Genomic DNA, 25,288 nt, shown 5'->3' on the forward strand with positions numbered 1-25,288 from the left:
GCTCGTGAGCCCCCAACTGAACATGGCATCAAAAGAAACTATTCAACTATGGCCTCGTTGTCTATTCAATTCCGGACGCAAGCCACCAATTGTTACGTAATCGTAAACAAGAAGAAGAAAAATAAAAATAAATAAAAGCCAACTTCAGTAATCTCTATTTATTCGCCACAAAATACAACATCTAACATTAACCCGCCACCGAAGTACAACAGTCAGAAATATACACAAGTAACTACAACAACTAAAGTTCTTAGTACGACTACCCTACTTGTCCCTAACTGTCTATCTAGCCTAGGTCTAGTACATGTCGTGGCTCTCCACTAGCTCACATAGACGACCCATGTCTGTCTCCCCTAAACCTAGCTATCCGAGACGTCCGTCCGTCTCCGTGTGTGTGTCCCGAGTGTCTGTCGAGAGTGTCCACCTAGTCTCCGGTCTACCCTCCTAAAGTACTCAAGTCGTCCCTGACTAGTGTGGGAACCTTGTTAATCGAGCCTGACCCCCAGGTCAGGTCAGGACATGACCGTCCCCTCGGCTCCGTCCGTCCTGGAAGGTTTTCCCAGCCGTAAATCACGGGCTGCTGACCACGTTAATGGCCGAGTCCCTAAGACCTCCATTCTGCCACGCCCCTCAGCGTGAAATCTAATCCGTGGTCAACTGCGTCAAGAACCCCAGATTCTCACGGCCTACCCTGGCCAGTGCATTAACATGCCTAAGCATTTCATTTTAATTACCTGGCCCTCCTCGATGGGACCAAACCCAGGTAAAGATCACTTGGGGTCGTAACAATATATATATATATATATATATATATATACACACACACAGCCTGCAGATACAAGAACAAATACCGTCGATGCCGGAAGATACAAAAACCAAGACCGGCAGATACAAGACATGTTGAGGGTTAAGTCGGTAGCAGCCGAATCTTCTTCTTTCCCGGCAAGCCCCCACGCTAATATTGACAGACCCTTGTCATGTCCGGTAGTCTCTCTTACCCATCGATACTCTCCCCTGCTTAATGGACGTGTCTACTACAGCCCTGTGATCTGCCCAGTGATAGAAGCTACTGCCTTGTGATTGTCTCCTTTGCCTTGTAATTGTCTCCCTTGACTAGAGATTGTCTCCCTTGACTAGTGGTTATCACCCTTGACTAGTGATTGTCTCCCTTGACTAAAGATTGTCTCCCTTGACTAAAGATTGTCTCCCTTGACTAGTGGTTATCTCCATTGACTAGTAATTATCTCCCTTGACTAGTGGTTGTCTCCCTTGACTAGTGGTTATCTCCCTTGCCTAGTGATTATCTCCCTTGACTGATGATTGTCTCCCTTGACTAGTGATTATCTCCCTTGACTAGTGGTTGTCTCCCTTGACTAGTGGTTATCTCCCTTCACTATTGATTATCTCCCTTGACTAATGATTGTCTCCCTTGACTAGTGATTGTCTCACTTGACTAGTGGTTATCACCCTTGACAAGTGATTATCTCCCTTGACTAGTGGTTATCTCCCTTGACTAGTGATTATCTCCCTTGACTAATGATTATCTCCCTTGACTAGTGATTGTCTCCCTTGATTAATGATTGTCTCCATTGACTAGTGATTATCTCACTTGACTAGTGATTATCTCCCTTGACTAGTGATTATCTCCCTTGACTAGTGATTATCTCCCTTGACTAGTGATTATCTCCCTTGACTAGTGATTGTCTCCCTTGATTAATGATTGTCTCCCTTGACTAGTGATTATCTCACTTGACTAGTGGTTATCTCCCTTGACTAGTGATTATCTCCCTTGACTAATGATTATCTCCCTTGACTAGTGATTGTCTCCCTTGATTAATGATTGTCTCCCTTGACTAGTGATTATCTCACTTGACTAGTGATTATCTCCCTTGACTAGTGATTATCTCCCTTGACTAGTGGTTATCACCCTTGACTAGTGATTATCTCCCTTGACTAGTGATTATCTCCCTTGACTAATGATTGTCTACCTTACACTCCCCCTCCCGGTGAACGTGTCACCCCTACAATGGCCCACAACCCATCACATGGCCCAAAACTCTCCATAACATGGAGCAAAAACACAGCAAACAGCAAACAATAACAGAGAACAGCAAACAAAAACAGCCAACAGCAAACAAAAACAGCCAACAGCAAACAAAAACACAGCAAACAGCAAACAAAAAACAGCCAACAGCAAACAATAACAGAGAGCAGCAAACAAAAACAAACAGCCAACAGCAAAGAAAAACACAGCCAACAGCAAACAAAAACATAAAACCACATGGCCCATTCTGGGATTACCCGTGGATCTTTAGGGAATCAAAAACATCTCTATTGATTTCTTTTAATGAGGGGGAATAATTAGCTGGGCGACATGAATTCGACGAGGGGAGGTAACAGTCAATATTTTCTCCCAAGCACCGGCATGAAGAATTCAACTATCTATTTAAAAAGATTCCAAGTTCCACAACTATCAATAAATCAATGAATTTGACTAGCACTTCAAATATAGAAAACTGTTTTTATATTGATAGAAAATTTTACAGACTAGCAAAAATACACGATGAGAAACACAAATACTTTTTGCCAATGTAAATCATTCAGTTGAAAATAGATTACATAATTCTGAGATCATTCACTCATAATTTTTTCACCGAACGCTTCAATCTTCGAACTACGTATATTTCGAACAAAAATAAATAAATGCTAAAATAAATATATTTCACAAGCAAGTTAATGTACTATATATAAGTAGGCCTACCCTTTAATTTAAGCACAACATATTCGTACTCAGAAGCGTTTTAGTTTTGGATTACATTTTCTCAAAACTATTCGTACTCCGAAGCGTTTTAATTATGGATTACATTTTCTCACAACTATTCTTACTCCAAAGCGTTTTATATTAGATTAGGTTTTCTTAAAACTATTCGTACTCAGGAGCGTTCTAATATTGGATTAGATTTCCCCGATAGATGTTAAGTAGATGAATTTTAAAATAGCATTAGTTTTCCCCATCGAAAAGTATATTGAAATTAGATTCATTTGTCCAGTTGCCAAAAGTTGTCTCTATTAAAATAATTTTGGATGAATGAAAAAAGTTGTAAAACAACACGATAAATATCGCCGTTTGAATGAAGCCAAGTCTTGAATAACTAATGAGGTCAATTACTGCCGATTAATAGGACAACATTGCTTTTAACACTCTTGATTAATTGCTGTTGTATTGATGGCATGGTGGTAAGGTGTTGGTTATGGGTTTGAGAAGATGGTGTTATAATGATGGTGTCAATAGGTGATGTAAAATGATGATGTTAAAAGATGGTGTCATAAAGATGGTGTTAGAAGATGGTGTCATGAATGACACGATGACAATGATGAATGATGATAATGATGATGATGAAAGTAGCAGCACGACGACGACGACGTGGAAGGCTGTAGAATAAGGATGATGATGATGATGCTGATGATGAATGTAGTAGTACGACGATGACGAAGAGGAAGGCGGTAGAATGATGATGATATTATTGTTGTTGTTTTTGTTGATGATGATGATGATTTTGATGATGATGATGATGATGAATGTAGCAGTACGACGACGACGATGATGACGACGACGGTAGAACGATGATGATGATACTGTTGTTGTTGTTGATGATGATGATGATGATGATGATAATGATGATGATGATGATGATAATGATGATGATGATGAATGTAGCAGTACGACGACGACGACGATGAAGACGGTATAACGATGATGATGATATTGTTGTTGTTGTTGATGATGATGATGATGATGATGATGATGATGATAATGATGATGATGATGAATGTAGCAGTACGACGATTACGACGATGAAGACGGTAGAACGATGATCCCAACTTCCAGCCAGCACTAATGTCGGGCACCAGCTGAATCGAAAGGTCAAGCAAAGGTCACACGCGCCAGCACCCAGCAGAAGCACGCGTGTAGCGGCTGACCCTGGGATTGTTTAGATAACCACCGTGTCATGTTACGTCATTAGCTGCTCTGTGACCTGATTACTACACCTGGCGGTGATAGCATCGCTTCTACCTGTAGCAGAGTTCCTGGAACAAGGGGAAGGTATCCAGGTAGATTATAGAAGAAAGGGAGGGTATCCAGACAGATTATAGAAGAAAGGGAGGGTATCCAGACAGATTATGGAATAAAGGGAGGGTATCCGGTCAGATTATAGAAGAAAGGGAATGTATCCAGTCAGATTATGGAATAAAGGGAGGGTATCCGGTCAGATTATAGAAGAAAGGGAATGTATCCAGTCAGATTATGGAATAAAGGGAGGGTATCCGGTTAGATTATAGAAGAAAGGGGGGGGGGGGGTTAATCAAGTCAGATTATGGAATAAAGGGAATGTATCCAGTCAGATTATAGAAGAAAGGGAATGTATCCAGTCAGATTATAGAAGAAAGGGAATGTATCCAGTCAGATTATAGAAGAAAGGGAATGTATCCAGTCAGATTATAGAAGAAAGGGAGGGTATCTAGCCGGATTATAGAAGAAAGGGAGGGTAGTGAGATTATAGAAGGGAGGGTATCCGGTTAGATTATAGAAGGGAGGGTATCCAGCTGGATTATATAAGAAAGGGAGGGTATCCAGTCAGATTATAGAAGAAGGGGGGGGGGGTTAATCCAGTCAGATTATGGAATAAAGGGAGGGTATCCAGTTAGTATGGGGACAAATTAACAGGAGGTTAATTGACTGAAAGAGGTGGTCTTTGACCTGGAGGGTAATGGTAGAGGGATAACGAGTGAGAAGTGAGAGGGATGTGTTATGAGCCCCCCCCCCCAACTGTATGTGATTTTTTTCTCGAACGTCTCAGTAGTCCAGGTGGAAATATACATTGGCTCGAGTGTGTTGTGAGGTTGTACTTCCGGTAGTGTGTTGTGAGGTTGTACTTCCGGTAGTGTGTTGTGAGGTTGTACTTCCGGTAGTGTGTTGTGAGGTTGTACTTCCGGTAGTGTGTTGTGAGGTTGTACTTCCGGTAGTGTGTTGTGAGGTTGTACTTCCGGTAGTGTGTTGTGAGGTTGTACTTCCGGTAGTGTGTTGTGAGGTTGTACTTCCGGTAGTGTGTTGTGAGGTTGTACTTCCGGTAGTGTGTTGTGAGGTTGTACTTCCGGTAGTGTGTTGTGAGGTTGTACTTCCGGTAGTGTGTTGTGAGGTTGTACTTCCGGTAGTGTGTTGTGAGGTTGTACTTCCGGTAGTGTGTTGTGAGGTTGTACTTCCGGTAGTGTGTTGTGAGGTTGTACTTCCGGTAGTGTGTTGTGAGGTTGTACTTCCGGTAGTGTGTTGTGAGGTTGTACTTCCGGTAGTGTGTTGTGAGGTTGTACTTCCGGTAGTGTGTTGTGAGGTTGTACTTCCGGTAGTGTGTTGTGAGGTTGTACTTCCGGTAGTGTGTTGTGAGGTTGTACTTCCGGTAGTGTGTTGTGAGGTTGTACTTCCGGTAGTGTGTTGTGAGGTTGTACTTCCGGTAGTGTGTTGTGAGGTTGTACTTCCGGTAGTGTGTTGTGAGGTTGTACTTCCGGTAGTGTGTTGTGAGGTTGTACTTCCGGTAGTGTGTTGTGAGGTTGTACTTCCGGTAGTGTGTTGTGAGGTTGTACTTCCGGTAGTGTGTTGTGAGGTTGTACTTCCGGTAGTGTGTTGTGAGGTTGTACTTCCGGTAGTGTGTTGTGAGGTTGTACTTCCGGTAGTGTGTTGTGAGGTTGTACTTCCGGTAGGGAGTGTGTTGTGAGGTTGTACTTCCGGTAGTGTGTTGTGAGGTTGTACTTCCGGTAGTGTGTTGTGAGGTTGTACTTCCGGTAGTGTGTTGTGAGGTTGTACTTCCGGTAGTGTGTTGTGAGGTTGTACTTCCGGTAGTGTGTTGTGAGGTTGTACTTCCGGTAGTGTGTTGTGAGGTTGTACTTCCGGTAGTGTGTTGTGAGGTTGTACTTCCGGTAGTGTGTTGTGAGGTTGTACTTCCGGTAGGGAGTGTGTTGTGAGGTTGTACTTCCGGTAGTGTGTTGTGAGGTTGTACTTCCGGTAGTGTGTTGTGAGGTTGTACTTCCGGTAGTGTGTTGTGAGGTTGTACTTCCGGTAGTGTGTTGTGAGGTTGTACTTCCGGTAGTGTGTTGTGAGGTTGTACTTCCGGTAGTGTGTTGTGAGGTTGTACTTCCGGTAGGGAGTGTGTTGTGAGGTTGTACTTCCGGTAGTGTGTTGTGAGGTTGTACTTCCGGTAGGGAGTGTGATTTGACGTTTTACTTCCGGTATAAATACAACCAATTAGACAAACAATACAAAACTTCATTGCTGTGGTAAACTTGTGACGATCATAAATTACATCATCATCAGCTGCATCGTGGCGCGCAGCAACATTTTCTAAGGCCCAATATATTTCCCATGTGCAGACTTAACCAAACCTCTACCCCCCACACTTGACATTTATTGAATTCTGAAATCTAAAACTTAATTAAAAACGTGTAAGTTGTAAAAAAAAATCAAATCGGATTAAATATCTGTAACGCTATTTCGCCACAACACGCCATCGAACCTGGCGGAGACTTAACCCTAACCGGAAGAGGTTTAAATTTTTTTTGTTTCTTGCTACACCCATGGAAATCATGATAGCCCGGGGCAGCTACCGATTGGTGGGATTCTTCTCCTCACACATGTGGCCAGATACACATGAGGAGAATCTTACCCGGCATGCTTTTCACTGCCGCGTGCTTGTTCTGCTACATCGCGATGAGGGTGAGTTCCCCTTGCAGCCCAAATGTGCTTGGAGTCTAAGATCTATTTCGTTCGAAGACAATTTTGTTGGTATAGATCGGTTCGTCGGGGGTTCTTCGTGGTATTTTACGTGTCAGTTTTTTTTGTCCTGACTAATTCCGTATCTGAAATTCCGTGGTTGTACGTAGACGTTTGTTTACAATTACATTTAGGGTGGTATTTTGTTTTTAATTAGGTGGCATTTGCAGTAGTATTTAGTTAATTTAGAGGAATCTTCAACGCCATTTTGTAGTTAATTTCAGGGACATTTTTAGTGCAATTTCGTTGTTAGTTCAGTCGCATTTTCAGTGGTATTTATAAATAATGGTGAAACGCTAATATTCCTACCTTATAGAGTAAGAATAACCGATGAACGTATTTGTTTATCAGCATTTTAGTTGGTTATTTATAGTTTATCACGTGGTACTAGCACGCTTTTGCGTTTAATTAAATTTTATGTCCACACTGACCTTCATATATCGCAGCAGTAGGCCTATATGTTGATGCAGTCTAGCCGGTACCTTAACAACATGTTGATGCAGTCTAGCCGGTACCTTAACAACATGTTGATACAGTCTAGCTGGTACCATAACAGCATTCTGATACAGTAGCTGGTACTTTATCAACATTATAATACCTTAGCTGGTACCTTATCAGAATGTTGATACAGTCTAGTTGGTACCTCATCAACATGTGCACGTCATGTACAATACGCGTACACAAGGCAGGGATGAAGACTGGTTGAATTCATGCGTACTGTTTGTGTTTTGTACTCACTGTAAGGTACAGTTAACTTGCCTCCCTCCCCATTCTCACAACAAGAGCTAGACAAAGGGGCAGGGTAATGGTTCAGGGGAGGGGAGAGTGTTTTATATAGGTGGGGGGCAATGTATTACAGGGGTGGGGACAACATATTACAGGGGTGGGGACAATATATTACAATGATGGGGGACAATATATTGCAATGATGGGGGACAAGTTGTTATATGTGTGGGGGTAATATAGTAGTCGGAACAATATATTAAAGAATATTTTTTCAACATGGGTTAGGATAATTTGTCACCAAGAAAGAATGTTCACATTACTTTTAGACACTAATCCACATCGATAGAACGAAACCACTTAGACTGGTTTGATCTATTTTGTTGGAATCTAGCTTTAAAAAAAATCAGTAGCCCAGCCATGGAAATTCCAACATCATTCATCAAACAAGCAGACATAACTCCACTAATTGCCAAACATCAAATTGTAATCATGTATTAAACATCGTGCTTCAAAACTTTCATATCTGATCAGCGTTTTAATTGAATTACTTCCCCTCTAGTTACTTCGCACTTGGGCTATTAAGGCCCCTGATCAATTTTGTTTTCCTTCTATAATCTTAATAAAAAAAAAACACCATGAAATTTTAAACTGTGGGGATGGAAGGAAGAAAGTTTGGCTTCCAGGAATTGATCGCAACCACGCACTGGCTGTCAGATCTGCTAATCGTCTGCTCGGATTAAACTGTCACTGCATGACGTCAGCGAGTTTTCCGGCTCATTGAACAATCTTTTCGAGCCGGCAGAGAGAGCGTGCCGGCCCTGAGTTAAAACACCTTTACAGAGCCGGCTGAGATTGAGAGAGACCTGTACAAGAAACTCCGGAGCAGACGACATAAATAATGCAGAAGCAGACGTGAAAACAGGCGCAGCTTTCGTAGAAATGTCCTACTTTTATAAAATGTCACTCCTTACTTTTATAAAATGTCACTCCTTACTTGTATTTATTGCTTTTTATAAGAAATGTCATTGCTATTATATAAATGTAGTTACTTATTTATGATGTCATTCCTTTAAAGGAACGTTAAACCTTTGACAGAGGTGCCATTGCACTTAAAATGTGTCATTACTGTTACAAGATGTCACTACCTTCTCGTAAATGCCATTGCATTTAATAAGAAAAATTTCGTTGCTTTTATAGGAATATAATTCCTTGTATAAAATGTCATTCCCTTTATAAGAATACCAGTCTTTTCATATAAATGGCATTGCCCTTGAAAACGTAATTACATTTTATAAATTGCACTTCTTTTACAATGATATCAATGTCTTTAAAATATCTTTACTCTTTAACAGTTTGCATAGAAAAAAAAATAATTTCTTACTAAATGTCATTGTTTCTCTTAGAAATCATGGCTGCGATTTCTCAGAATAGGTCATTGATTTATTAGAAAACAATCGCTTTTAAGAAAATCGGTACTGTTATAAAATATTTGCTAAAATAAAAAAAAGAACGTAGTAAAGCGCATATACAAACAAAATAATCTCTCTTTTTAGTGAGTGTAGTTCCTAATACTGGGCTCATTGATTTATTCGGGAAACGGTAAATGTTCAGTGATTTTAGTTAGGACTAAAAAAAAACGGAACTTTCTGTGGAAGTTACTAAATGCTCAAAGTGTGAAACAACAAAGACTAAAATAATATTTGACCAGAGCTTGAAATACAGTGGTGGTTCGTGTAAGTTGAGGTGTGGTCTAAATCTGACAGTATCCAACACCCCACACAGCTAGCTACCCAACACCCCCACACAGCTAGCTACCCAACACCCCCACACAGCTAGCTACCCAACACCCCCACACAGCTAGCTACCCAACACCCCCACACAGCTAGCTACCAAATGCCCCCACACAGCTAGTTACCCAACACCCCCCCACCTCACTAGGCACCCATCAGTCCGGAGAAAAAAAACTTTACACCCGAAGCAGATCTTCAAAAAAATATTACTTGCATCATTAATCTCCTCAAATGATTTTATTTCAGGGCTTTGAGAAAAGTTTGAAGACGAGCGCCTGTATCATTTAGTCTTTCTATTGATTGTTGGGCGACCACAGTCCTCAGACATGGCAGAAAAAAATCTTTAAGGATATGATTTTTTTTTCTTGAAACTGCTATTGATTAGCGATTGGGAGTGTGTGCGTCTGTGAGTGCTTTAGTACCCACTAAATGATTAGAAGATTGTGTATGTTTTAGTTCGGCATAGTATTTGTGAGATTGTGTGTATTTTCTTGTATTCAGTGATTGGAAGATTGTGGACATTTCACTCATAAATTTTATACACTTACCATTTAACAGTTAGTATACATAGTGTGTATTGATCAATGTTTTGGAATTTGTGAACTCACCAATGATTGGAAGATTGTATTGTACTCATGTGTGATATTGTGTAGATGTAGGGAATTCATTGATTGTAAGATTGTGTGTGTGTTATGTTATTAAAGATGATTGTGTGGTTATGTGTACGTAGTGTACTCGGTGATGGTAGGACTACACACATGTCCACTCACAATCCTACACGCATGTACACTCATAAAAACACGCATGTACAATCACAACAACACGTATGTCAACTCACAACAACACGCATGTCAACTCACAACAACACGCATGTACACTCACAACAACACGCATGTCAACTCACAACAACACGCATGTACACTCACAACAACACGCATGTCAACTCACAACAACACGCATGTCAACTCACAACAACACGCATGTCAACTCACAACAACACGCATGTCAACTCACAACAACACGCATGTCAACTCACAACAACACGCCTGTACACTCACAACAACACGCATGTACACTCACACAACAACACGCATGTCCACTCACACATGTCGTGTACTCACACCGAACGCGCAAATACACGTGCAGTACTCACCGTCCTTCTTGTAGTACAGGATCTCCACCTGATTCTCCTCAGAGCCCTGCAGGAAGTCCCGAATCTGTGAGATGGCCAGCGAGTTGGTGAGTGGCCCGTGGAGAAAGTCACACAGAGATGACCTCTGCATGACCTCGGCACGCGAGTATCCCGTGAGCTCACAGAAGCCATCGTTGCAGAAGATAATCGGAACCGTCTCGACCTGAGCATTAGCGATGACGAACTTTCGGTCTGAGAAAGATGGAAGAAATACGGGGTTAGTACAAGGGGGTTTAAACTATATGCTGTACAGTACAAAGTTTACATAACAGGGTTTGGTTCACAGTGTATTGCGTAAAGTAGATGGTTTACGGTGTATTGTTTAAAGTAGATGGCTTACAGTGTATTGTTTAAAGTAGATGGTTTACAGTAGATGGCTTACAGTAGATAGTTTAAAGTAGATGGCTTACAGCAGATGGCTTACAGTAGATAGTTTACAGCAGATGGTTTACATTACATGGTTTATAGTGGATAGTTTATAGTAGGCCTACATTGTTTACATTAGATGATTTACAGTACATGGTTTACATTACAACGTTTACGGTACGTTTCACATAACTGTTACTGTTTTTAAAAAAGATTTTTTTAAAATTGTCGGTGGTTGTCGAGTACAAAGTCTCAATTGTAAATATTTTGTAAGTCAAAATCGTACATCGCCACACCATGTACGCATATGACAAGGTTAAACACAACCACACTACAACAGCCACACATCCACACAACCTTGACGCTCACCGTAGCACGAGAAGTTGTCAATACACGCCAAGGTAAAATTTACAACACAATAATATGGTTATTTTAACAGCACATTTTGGAGGGGAAAACACCAGTATTTCACAACGTCGTGGAATAGAAACTGGTAACACGCACGCATGCGCATCAAAACATAGCTATAAGTCATTCCCTAAACCATCTAAGTGTGACCCAATCAACTACTGGCTAATTAGCTACCACGGTGCCAGAGGTCAGCCTCTGGCTGTCAGCTGACATTGACACTGGCGTCTAGAGTGTGCACATGATGACCCATTTCTACAAATAAACGGTTCATTGGTCATCAAAACCCGACACTGATTAAAAATCGATTTTCTTTCGTCGACATGACGAGATCATCTATTTTTTTTTGTAGGAAAAATCTTGGCTGTTTGTGTGGGTTACTTCGTGCTTGGGTGTGGTGGTATACGTTCTGTGGTCTAACGTCTGTATGGTGTTCTTGTGTGTCCGGTGTTCTTGTGTGTCCGATGTTCTTGTGTGTCCGGTGTTCTTGTGTGTCCGGTGTTCTTGTGTGTCTGGTGTTCTTGTGTGTCTGGTGTTTTTGTGTGTCTGGTGTTCTTGTGTGTCCGGTGTCCGATGTTCTTGTTGTTTTCTTGTATTTGCTTGTGTGTGGTTCTCTGTTTTGGTGTCGGGTATTGTGTATCTATGTGTGTGTGTAAGTGTGTGTGTCAGGTTTTTTCCCCGATATGCAGGTGTGTGTCCTGTTATGTTGAACGTGTCGCTGTTTTGTTTTTGTTTGTTCGAGATTTTGTCATATTACATAGGCGTGGTCTTTTATGTAGTGTCCGCTTTCCATGTGTTTGTTTTTCCTGTGTTCTCTGACGTTTCTTCAGTTTGTCTGGTTTCATGTTGTTTAAAAGTTTTATGTCCCCGCATACATTTGTTAGAATTCATACAGGTATTGTTTACAAATGATCTCAAATAAACTTCACCAAAAGGGCATAGCGCAAAATTTAGCGGGAAACATATTTTTAGAATCCTTCCCCGCCTCCCCCACATACACATACACACACAGAATACAGATATGGTATGGTAAGTGGGGAATAAGTTACATTAAGTTTTGTATTGGAGCTTGGTAGAGACGAGATAGTTAGACAATATACGAAGGAGATTTGTCGTAAGAAATAAAGAACGAATACTCTTATGTGAGCAATACATAGATTGGGCTAATAAGTGATCAGTAAATAGAAACAGGTTTAGGGACGTAAATAGTGCAAAGAGCATAGGGAACATGTTATAGTAACAAAGACACGTTACTTAAGACAACATCAGAACATACATAAGCAGCGAAAAGTAATTACGAGAACATGTTCTATTAACGAAAGAACATGTTCTAGTAACGAAAGAACATGCTCTAGTAACGTGGACAATATTCCAGAATAAAATCAAGCCATACAGGGAAACCAAAATAAAAAAAAAACCTGGAGTGTTGATGCAGAAGGCCACGTGGGGCGGATAGAAAACTCACCCCCCCCTTCCACCCCAAGTGTTAATTTGGCAGGGGCGCCACCCCCCTGCGGGACATTTCCGATTGTTGGAAAGTGTCCGCCGCCCTGCCTGATTGTGTTGTGGGTCACGGGCTGGAGGGTAATTCACTTGCTTTTTCATATGGGGGCTTGAGGTTTTCATCTGGCATCTCTACATTTCCAGCCCGAGGGGGGGGGGGGGGGGTGATCGCATAAGGGCACTTTAATTAGGGGCGATTCACAGGTCTAATTTTAGCTTGGTTGGTGTGGACGAGAGATGTTTGGCTGAGGGGCATACTGACCCATATAGACCCATACTGACCCATATTCACCCATATTCACCCGTATTCAGCCATATTCACCCATGTTGACCTATATTGACCAATATTGACAGTAAAACACTGGCCGCAGTTAGGTGGCCAGTAACTGACCACTGGCCAGATGATAACTCTCTGTTACTGGCAAACTGGCAAGTTGCGAATGCTCACCTGACTAGCTGACTTCAACAGTCAACATCACCATCATTTACATCTGTATATTTATATACACATATATATATATATATATATATATATATATATATATATATATATATATATATATATATATATATATATATATATATATATATATATATATATATATATATATATATTTATTTATTTATACTATGTATGTAATTGGTGTTTAACCCATAAAAACCTTGCACCTTTAAAGAATTAATTTAGTATCACCAGATAAACAAACGAACACAACTTGACGTGTCAGTGTAAATAACACGAGGTCATCTTTGCCGTGTGACGCGCTCTCTAATCACCAACCGGTGCCGGCTTTGATGTGCCGGGCAGAAGGAGAACAGACGTATAGATTGAGAAATGTATTGAATTTCCCGGCAATGCCACGGGAGCGTCTTACAACCTTCCACAGACAGCTGAGCGACACATAGGGCAGGCCATCAATACCACCCATGATGTATTGGTCGTCAGGCTCATCGCGAGAAAAAAATCCGGGAAAGAAAAATGTTCTTTTTATGCATGACGTCTTTTCTATGATGAATGCAACATCCTCCATGTACAGCTGCCTTAATTAGATGCCAAAATAAAGTTTTTTTTTTAGCGAGCCGGCTAGAAATGTCTATAGTTAGAGTTTTAAGGCTTTTCAAACGTTTGCGGGATAAATAAGCCCGTCTTCTATAACGTCTTTCATTTCGCTAGGCTTGTATGGACGCGGCGAGAGGTGAAATCTTGGGATAACTCTAAGACAAATCTTGTATAAAATAGCTGAGAGTTGTCGTTCTTGGCAGTTGGGGGGCGCGGCCGTGGAAGAGGAACATTATTTTTAATTAACAAATTTATCCCGACATCGAAAGGGAGAAGATATTTTAAAGTAACGCGGCTTTTTAAAAAAAGTATTTTGGTTCATACCAGTTTAAGCGAATCTAAGAAATGGAGTAGAGAAAACAAGATTTTATAGCTGTGCGATCATCTACAAACTTCGTCACGTTGTGACGATTTCTACCCCCCCTCCACATTGTCACACATTGTCACAAAACGCTAGACGCCCCCCCCCCCTGTCTCTAAAGTGACGCCACACCCCAGCCTACAACCTTCCTCGATGCAGTGTGTGTGTGTGTGTGTATGTGTGAGTATGTGTGTTTTAAAACATCGATTTCTTTCCAAAATATTTACTTAGCTCGGTCAACATTGAGTATGTTAATCAATTTCTTGTGCAATTTACAAAAACAGACTTTAAAAACCGCGAATACATGGCTAAAATTCAGTTTTTGACACTATTTTTAAAATGCGATGTGTGTTGTCGAAAGTTCTGACTCCATCCCTACCCCACCCTTCCTAACACATCTTTACGAAATCCTGATCCCCTACCCAAGTAACACATCGTCACCAACATATATCACGAAAGTGCTATATGCATATATATATATATATATATATATATATATATATATATATATATATATATATATATATATATATATATATACATATATATATACATATATATAAAGAAAGTATATAGAAAAACCTGACTGGTTAATTTTAAATAAGCTGTAGAAGTAAAGCTTTCGTTTTAGCCTTTCCATACCGCACTACTTACCCCTAGAATCAACTTGCAGATTGTTTCAACTTTTCAATCCACCCCATTTCAACTAACTATATAGAGTTATATAACAATTGTATGCAGCCATACAATTCAGAACCAACCATCACAATAGCTAGAGTTAGCTCAGTATTAACCGTATCAATTGAACTCAAGTTCCTACTTATGGCAATGGCCTGTAGTTAACTATCCCATAATTTCGAGTCTGATTAGGTCGTATCAAAATCTGCCTTCGCGTGATGCAACAGATGAACTCAGGACCAATCAAACGAGGATACATGGGTCACATGTTAATGATGTCATCTACTGAGACTAATACTAGCTGTTTACGGGGCGGTGAGGTCTAGACGGTTACAGATCCATGGTAGTTTTCGTTCACTGACCCATGGTAGTTTTCGTTCACTGACCCATGGTAGTTTTCGTTCACTGACCCATGGTAGTTTTCGTTCACTGACCCATGGTAGTTTTCGTTCACTGACCCATGGTAGTTTTCGTTCACTGACCCATGGTAGTTTTCGTTCACTGACCCATGGTAGTTTTCGTTCACTGACCCATGGTAGTTTTCGTTCACTGACCCATGGTAGTTTTCGGTCACTGACCCATGGTAGTTTTCGTTCACTGACCCATGGTAGTTTTCGTTCACTGACCCATGGTAGTTTTCGTTCACTGACCCATGGTAGTTTTCGGTCGCTGAAACATGTTTAGTCAGCGTAGCCACGTGACTTGTTACGTCATAACTCCGCCCATCTCAGCTTACTTTACATGACCACAGGGACATGACCTAATGTACGTCACTGACCAGGCATGAACACATTGACGTCACAATTCATGACCATCCAAGACCTACAAATGATAGACCTACACCTGAGTCTAGAAAGCCCCTACAAGTGAGGTCCATAAAGACCTACACAGGATAGCCCTACACCTAAGTCTAGACAAAACTACGGCCAATAGTTCCAATACACAAAGAGCGAGCGTGGAGAGTCTATTTAGATCAGTGTCCTGCATTTATCAGACGACACCATAGACAGGAATGATGGCGGCCTACACCCGGGGGAGTAGGGCGCCTGGTGCCAGAAATCACGGTCAGCCCCTGGGACTGCCAATTTACTGATATGATACGGGCAGAAAAATTACTGCATCCATCTGCAGAAATACCATACTGGATATACCTGCAGAAATACCACACTGGATATACCTGCAGAAATACCACACTGGATATATCTGCAGAAATACCACTGGATATACCTACAGAAAATGTATCCTCCGCAGATAATTTGGTGGATTTTTCTGTAGACCATACACTCATCTGACCTGAATCATACTTGATTTAACATCATGCAAAACGCCGTATGTGACTTGAATGCTAAAAATAACCCATGCCAAAGTTCTATCTAAATCATCCCATAATCATTGTTAGCGTCGTTGGGGTACCACACAATTGTTTGGTGCGTCGCCCATACATCTCCATGCCTGACCACAGCCAAGAGCCTCCATCTAGGTGGCCATTAAGTTCATCTAGGAACTCTTCTGAACTGGCCGGTGACCTTTACTGGAAGGTCATACGCCCAGTGATGCCGTGTTAGCATCAGTTGTTTGATTTTGGAGTTTTCTCTCCTAGATGAGTCTGTCCCCAGCTATTGAGCCTCATCTGCCCGGGGGTTCGAACTCGAGTTGAGCAGCCTTGAGCTATACCGACCCGATCACGCCGACCTCAAAAGAAACGCATTACAACAACAACAACAAAAAAAAAAAAAAAAAAAAAAAAAAAACCACCGGTTATCCACATTTAATCCAATCTGCAATAATTATTGAACAATGTCCCGAAGACGCGGCTAAAAATAGCTGAGTTTCTTTTACCAGCTGACGCAGCTGTCAGCTATCCATGACAGTGTCATGACAGTGTCATGACAGTGTGAAGACTGTTTCATTTTTCTTCCCATCTGCTTGCCCCCCCCCCCCCCCCCCCCGTTAGTATGTGTGAAACGCTGGACCAGTTGATCGAATGGCAGATCAATATCCTAATTAGGTCTATGATTTTTTTCTCTGGTCAGCTTCCGTAGATACATGTTTTCTTGTTCGACTGGTGGCATGTCGATGTTGTGTATTTAAATTCCCGTCATGTCAATGTTGTATATTTAAATTCTCATCATGTCGATGTTGTATATTTAGATTATCGTTGGAGTGGCATTATGTTGATGTTGTATATTTAAATTATCGTCATGTCGATGTTGTATATTTAAATTCCCGTCATGTCGATGTTGTATATCTAAATTCATGTCATATCGATGCTGTATATTTCAATTATCGTTATGTCGATGTTGTATATTTCAATTATCGTTATGTCGATGTTGTATATTTCAATTATCGTTATGTCGATGTTGTATATTTCAATTATCGTTATGTCGATGTTGTATATTTCAATTATCGTTATGTCGATGTTGTATATTTCAATTATCGTCGGACTGATGGTATGGCGATGTTGTGCTAGGGTCCACTCCCACTAATGGATGTGTGTTCACTTTGTTGCTTACAGTTGTTTTATATTTGTAGCTCAGCTTTAGCAAGCTGTAAACACTTTCTAGAACACGATCTAGTCACCAAGTTCACAATCATTGGGATCACCAGCCATGATAGGGATTAATTAGAGCAATTCTTGAGACCTCAATCAAATTATCATAAAGACTAGGTTAGAATCAAATCACCTGGCCTGTAACCAAAGCAACGCCACAACCCACTATATATATATATATATATATATATATATATATATATATATATATATATATATATATATATATATATATATATATATATATATATATATTGATGAGTTCAAGTAAAAGATCAAGTAAGGTAGCACCATCCTATAAATTTAACACAGCAAGCAAATATCTCCAACATACAACCACCAGCCTCAAGACTCCGACAGCCCCTCCCCCTCCCCTTCCTCCCAGACGAGGCTCTCCTAAGGCCTTAAGTTCCCACGTGTGAGTCAGGTCTACCACGTGTCTTACGGCCAGGCTTACATGCGCGTGTGTCGGCTGCCGGTGGGGTGGGGGTGATGGGTGGGGGGTGGTGATTTATCACTGTAATCCCGTGATGGGCAAGTCGTGTTCATACCAGGGGGAGATCAGCACAGTTTGTTCGGCTGTTTACTCATCAGTCACGTGAACAAACAAGACCGTGTTGATGTGATACATGTGTGTGTGTGTGTGTGTGGGGGGGGGTCTAGATGTGGGGGTCAGGTCTGTGTGGGTCAATGTGTGGCTTTTGGTGTCAGGTCAACGTGTGTGTCATGTCACTTGATGTCAGTGTCATGTCAGAGTCATGTCACTTAATGTCAGTGTCATGTCATTTGCTGTCAGTGTCATGTCACTTGATGTCAGTGTCATGTCAATGTCGTGTCACTTGATGTCAGTGGCATTTCACTTGATGTCAGTGTCATGTCACTTGATGTCAGTGTTTATGCCAATGTCATGTCACTTGTCAATATTATATCAGTGTTATGTCAGTACCGTGTCTCATGCCACTATAAGTGAGTGCACGCATATGATGTGTGTTCTCAAATTAAAATGCTATGTATCTTCACCTCATACGTTATGTGTCGTCACCACATATAATATGTGTCGCCACTTCGTACGATATGTGCTGTGATATGTATCTTCACCTCATATGATATATGTCGTCACCTCATACGACATGTGTCGCCACTTCATATGATATGTGTTGTCACCTTACATACGACATGTGTCGCCACTTCATATGATATGTGTCGTCACCTCACATACGACATGTGTCGTCACCTCGCATATGATACATGTCGCCATGACATATCCCTACCCAGACCGTCTACAACAACGAGAAACAGAAGTCTACGGGGTCAATGAACTCTGCGACAATTTGACAAGAACTCGGCGCTTTAACTAGTGACAGATTCTAAATATAATCTGATATAGAACTCACATTGATTTTGTCAATGTATTTAAGTATAGCATATTGTAGGGTTTAAATATAGCTCGTCATGAGGTTTAAATATAGCATGTTACGGGGTTTAAAAATAGTATATTGTGAGGTCTATATATTTAGTATATTGTGGAGTTAAATATAGTATATTGTCTGCTATTGGGTTAAAATACAGTCTCTGGTCAGATTCAAATAACATTACTAATGGTTATAGGTAAAAATACACCAGTTCGGGTCTAAATATAGCCATTGATCTGTTTCATGTATAGTTCAGGTTTCGTATCCCTAAGGGTTTGAAAAATCTGTCTCAAAAATACTTTTTAGAGGTTCTAATTCTGACTGCCCAAAGGCTCCTAATTGTTAGTACTCAAGCTCTAAATACCAATGTCAAATACCTGAATCATTCCAGATCAAACCCAACACAATGTGAACACACAGCTATTCACACTGTAAAATATTCTAAACAGAATATTCCATCAGAAACCTTAACCAAGGATTCAGTTTGTTCCTTTTTATTTGAAACATTTGAGTTTTTGAAGTTTAAAAGCATAGATCAAAGCTAACATGACAGGAGGTATAGTTTTCTGGAATCATGTTCTATAAACTGACGTGAGCGAGGCTCCATTAGGGGTAACCTAACCGGTGTTGGCGCGGCAGAGACATATACTTCAGTGTGAATGGCACATTAACAGATACCTGTGTGTGATTGTCACATTGACAGCTATCTCTGTGTGATTGTCACATTAACAGCTACCTCTGTGTGATTGTCACATTAACAGCTACCTCTGTGTGACTGTCAGAAAGACAAATACCTCTGTGTGATTGTCACATTGACAGCTACCTCTGTGTGACTGTCACAAAGACAAATACCTCTTTGTGATTGTCACAAAGACTAATACCTCTGTGTGATTGTCTCAAAAACAAATACACCATTATGATTGTCACAAAGACAGATACTTCAGAGTGATTGTCACATTAACAGATACCTCTGTGTGATTGTCACATTAACAGCTACCTCAGTGTTCATTATCACAATCAGATACCTCTGTGTGATTGTCACATTAACAGATACCTCTGTGTGATTGTCACATTTTTCCACATTCATTCATCTTCAAGAGATACGACGCCATCTAGGCCAATGGCGGCCGTCAATTAAGTTGCACGCCGCGCATGCGTCAGATATGTTGACAAGATGGAGGAGCGTTGGAAGAAAATGGTTTTCGTCTAGTTAAAAAAGACAAAAGGTGGTTGAAAGGATTTTAAAAAAATAATTGTAATGGACTTTATTTATTAAAGGGTTACCGTAATGTATTCACACTTTGGATTTAATTTTGTTGTTAAAATGTTTATTTCTAGGTAAGGTGCGAGCGCGCTGTCTGAGACAGATACAACACCATAATGGCATAATTAGTCTAATTCTAATTTGAGCTATTCGTGTTGCATATATAACGTGACGTAACGAATGCTGCTTCACAGCAATGTGACGTGCAATGTGACGTGGGTATTGCCAATTGACGCTGAAGGATATGAACCTAGGACGTAGAACCTCATTCATCGTAAATCTGTATACTAGTGAACTAGATCAGTATTTGTTGTCATCCTTTGAAACATACAGTACAGTGCAAAAATAAAAGATACAGAGTTTCGTCCCCTTTATATATAAAGGGGACGTCCCTTTGACGAAGCCGCTAGTAAACACTATAAACAGAAGAAATAAAGTTAAAAAAAAAAACTTGGATTGCTGGGGCTGAAAGCCACGAAACAAAAGTCAGCGACGGGTTATCTCCAGCGTGTCAATCAAGCCGGACAAATGGAGCCGCTGGGGAGCCGCTGGGGAGCCAATGTTTCCAGTCCCCGGCCCTCAGACGAGGGTGCTTAACACATACGGTGTACGCCTAGTCACGTGATCCGCCGGAGAGCACTTCAGTCTCAGTCAAACAAATTCAACCGTTACTTAAGGGGGGGGGGGGGGAACTACAGTCCTAGTCCAACACATTCAACCGTTACTTTAGGTGGAGGAACTACAGTCCTAGTCCAACAAATTCAACCGTTACTTTAGGTGGAGGAACTACAGTCCTAGTCCAACACATTCAACCGTTACTTAAGGGGGGGGGGGAACTACAGTCCTAGTCCAACACATTCAACCGTTACTTAAGGTGGAGGAACTACAGTCCTAGTCCAACAAATTCAACCGTTACTGCTACTTTAGATGAGGGTACTACATTATTGTTTTGTTACAAACTGAAGGTTGCTGTGTAACAAACTGGTGCTGTGTAACTAATTCAGCCACCGCTGTTGTAACAAACTCAATTGTTACATGTAAATATAAAAAAAATGATCGTTAGGAAACAAAAGTGGAACTAATTTAAAGAACATTTTTCAATGCTACTCTTGTTATAAGTCTAGGTAAAAATGTCCAGGTATAAGATGTCCATGTGTAAAATGTCCATGTGTAAAATGTCCTTATATAAATTTCCAGTAAATACACACAGAAAGCATCACACACAATCTAGCACGTCATCACCAATCAAAATCGTTGTTTATTAATTGTTTTTTCTCTCTTCATCTCTCGTCGTCTCCCATTGGCTTACATTGAAATCGTCTGTCATTGATTGGTTGCACGTGAAGTTTTCATTTCCTTAATTGGTGTTTACTGCGGGTCTGTCATAATTCCACTGATTGATTTTTATCAATGTTTGATTGCCCAGCAATACGCGAGAGGCCTACTGCAAGATTTAAACAGCTGAAAGTATCGACTAGAAACAGGGCTAATGCAAGGTTTAAACAGCTGAAAGTATCGACTAGAAACAGGGCTAATGCAAGATTTAAACAGCTGAAAGTATCGACCAGAAACAGGGCTAATGCAAGATTTAAACAGCTGAAAGTATCGACTAGAAACAGGGCTAATGCAAGATTTAACAGCTGAAAGTATCGACTAGAAACAGAGCTAATGCAAGATTTAAACAGCTGAAAGTATCGACTACACACAGGGCTAATGCAAGATTTAAACAGCCAAAAGTATCGACTACAAAAAAGGAATAATGCAAGATTTAAACAGCTGAAAGTATCGACTAGAAACAGAGCTAATGCAAGATTTAAACAGCTGAAAGTATCGACTACACACAGGGCTTATGCAAGATTTAAACAGCCAAAAGTATCGACTACAAAAAAGGAATAATGCAAGATTTAAACAGCTAAAAGTATCGACTAAAAACAGAGCTAAAGCAAGATTTAAACAGCTAAAAGTATCGACTACAAACAGGAGCTAATTCAGATTTAAACAGCTAAAATTATTGACTAGAAACACTGCTTAATGCAAGATTTAAACAGCTCAAATTACCGGCTATTGTATTCACAGTATCAACACAATCCACTATTCATCGCCTCATAAAATCCATGCCATACCCCCAACACCCCCAGCTCCGGTTAAAATTCACATTGAACTGTTTTCCCGCGGGCCTCGTTTCAATCACCCCCTACCCCACCTCCCCACCCATTTTGTCAATATCGCCTATTCTTCGAATTGCAATATGTATCGGTTTCCATGGTAACGGTTTTTTGTCTCCCAACTTAGGTGCTACACCGCTAGGCACTGACGGAACGTGACGTCACACGCTTTTAGAAACGACCGGCAGAATTTAAATATTGAAATTGATCTGGCCGGACCGCGGGATGAAACAACAAGGCTAGTGGTGTTTGGTAGACCAACCCCCACCATCCTAGACCAACCCCCACCATCCTAGACCAACCCCCACCCTCCTAGACCAACCCCCACCCCGGACCGCGGGATGAAACATCAAGGCTAGCGGTGTTCGGAAGACCAACCCCCACCCTCCCCCCCCCTCCCCCACCCTCCGTAGTGAGTTGTTTTTGTAGGGCCAGGCGACACAACTCGCTAGGCCTAGCTAGGCATAGCTGTACAAACTAAATGGTGGCAGAAATGTGGGGGTTGATTGGACTGAATTAGAACTGGAGAGAAGGGGGAGGGGGGGGGGGGGTTGTGTGGTGTCGTACATACAGGGGAGGGTCAAGAAATTTGATATTGCATATATTTAGACTATTTTAAAATTAAACTAATGAAAAAAAATCATCAACCCCTTCCACCGTTCAGTGGGTGTGACGTCATGTAAGGAGGACCGAATAAGTAATGTTGGTCCAAGTTAAGTCTGGGTTGAGAGTTCTGTGTAGTGTGTGGATTAGAACCCACGACCTACGAACTGGGTGATGAAAGAAATCAGCTGAAGACAGTATAGCTTCGTGGCTGGGTCAGGGCCTCCTCTGACGTCACGATTTTAACGACCCGTGGGTCAGGTAGAACAGGCAGTGACGTCACTCCTTACAGGTAAGTGTAAACAGTTTATAGATGAAGCAAGCTTAAGGTAACATTTTAAACTACCTTCATGAATAAGGGAACGTACACTATCTAAAATGACCGCATTCAGATAAAAGTACTTTACATATGTTGATGACAGGCGTGTTAAGCTCACATATACGGTAGCATCTCGACATACGAGTGCCCTAACATAAGGGATTTGTTTATGGATACGAGCCGTCGTGAGAGTGATATTTAAATACGAGAAAAATTTGAGAAACCGAAAGTATCAAACAAAAAAAAAAACTGTACCGTAGCTTTTGAATGAGGTACAGTAAAGTTTATCTAAACTCCGTTAAGTTTAGGGATTGAATGTAGCATTGAAAGTGCAACGAGTAATGAATTAAAACGAAAACGAGTTTAGCAATAACAATGTAGAGAGTACTTAAACTAAGTAAAGTACACCCTACACCTCCACCACTATCTTCCGTAAGCTCAAGTCGTCTCATTTCCAAGGTAAATACACTAAGTAAAAAACAGATTGTTTCTTTAATATTCTCTTACATTACGTTTTTACCTGTTATTTGTAAATACAATTTCCTTGTGAGAAAAAAAAATAAAAAAATAAAAACAACTGGGGTGGCATTTCGTGGACTGGAACGGATTAATGGCAATTCAATTAATTTCAATGGAGAAAACTGTTTTGAGATTCGAGCAAACTGACATACGAGCAATATTACAGATCAAAATACAATTCGTATCTCGTGTTACCACTATATATATATATATATATATATATATATATATATATATATATATATATATATATATATATATATTATATATTTTATATATATATATATATATATATATATATATATATATATATATATATATATATATATATATATATATATTTTATATATTTTATATATATATATATATATATATATATATATATATATATATATATATATATATATATATATATATATATATATATATATATATATATATATAAAAGAATGCTAGTTGTTAAGATAATAGTTTATATAGAGCGTGTCAAAAAACGAAGCGTGGGTCGATATAGAGATAAAATTCAACAAGTTCACATGAATGTTTATTTAATTATATATACACGTTAATTACAATTTGGGGGCTTAGACGTGGATGAAAGGGTCAGGCATGAAATGGCTCACTAGCCGGGCAATGGGCCTTTTGATGAATGCATATTTGATCTAAGCACGTGCGATGGATGTAAATATTTGAAAACAAAAAACATCTTTGGACAGGTCCATAGACACTGCTGGATGTTGGATGCGGGGGGAGCTAGACAGAGCTTAAGGTTAGCTGGGATTGAGCTCAAAGCGATGAAGGCGCTAAAGGTCATTTGTTAACGGAGCTAGAAAATATTATATAACGTTTTGCAATAAGTTGGGGTGGTAGATTAAAGGAGGAGGAGGGAGGAGTGAAATGTCTCATCACTATTAAACTATAAAGTGGCGTAATTTATTTAACGAATCGAACTTTTTATGCTGATGAACCAGACACTTTTTTCAAAAAATTCTAAATTTAGCTTCTAACTCCGCTAAAATCAACTAGCCAAAAAAAACAAAACAATAACACATCCGCTCTAATGAACTAGTCAAAATCTCCAACACACAAGTAATACATTTCTAAATGGATTAGTCTTAGCCTTGAAACCCCATGCCATATAACAGTGTTGCTAATTTCAACTGGCGTAAGCTTATTTTTAAAACACTTTTTCATACATAGGCCTACCATGAAACATGCGAAAAATGCTGTTGCGCAAATGATGAATGGTGGGGGGGGGGGGGGGGGGGGGGGGGAGGTGGAGGTGGAGGTGGGGGGAGAGGGAGAGGGAAGGAGGGGAGAGGGAAGGAGGGGAGTGGCGAGGTGTATTGCATATACGGAGCTGTATGCGCCAAAATGTATGACTACGATAGGGCGCCAACATACATGACCACGTTAGGGCGCCAAAATACATGACCACGTTAGGGCGCCAAAATACATGACCACGTTAGGGCGCCAAAATACATGACCACGTTAGGGCGCCAAAATACATGACCACGTTAGGGCGCCAAAATACATGACCACGTTAGGGCG

General features: G+C 40.5%; 1 protein-coding gene across 1 annotated transcript in view; it reads right to left on the bottom strand.

Moving 5' to 3' along the window:
* LOC131935748 (potassium voltage-gated channel subfamily H member 2) overlaps positions 1-12,935 on the bottom strand; it is a 79,680-nt gene extending 66,745 nt beyond the window's left edge. Inside the window, exons 1-2 of the mRNA XM_059292389.1 lie at positions 12,896-12,935; positions 10,490-10,720 (exon numbers count right to left, since the gene is read on the bottom strand). Coding sequence (XP_059148372.1) covers positions 10,490-10,720; positions 12,896-12,935 — 271 coding nt within the window. The remainder of the gene's footprint in view (positions 1-10,489; positions 10,721-12,895) is intronic.
* Positions 12,936-25,288: the final 12,353 nt, after the last annotated feature.

Source organism: Physella acuta, unplaced genomic scaffold (genome assembly GCF_028476545.2).
Source record: "Physella acuta isolate Inbredline_101_S28 unplaced genomic scaffold, ASM2847654v3 ptg000156l, whole genome shotgun sequence".
NCBI classification, from domain to species: Eukaryota; Metazoa; Mollusca; class Gastropoda; family Physidae; genus Physella; species Physella acuta.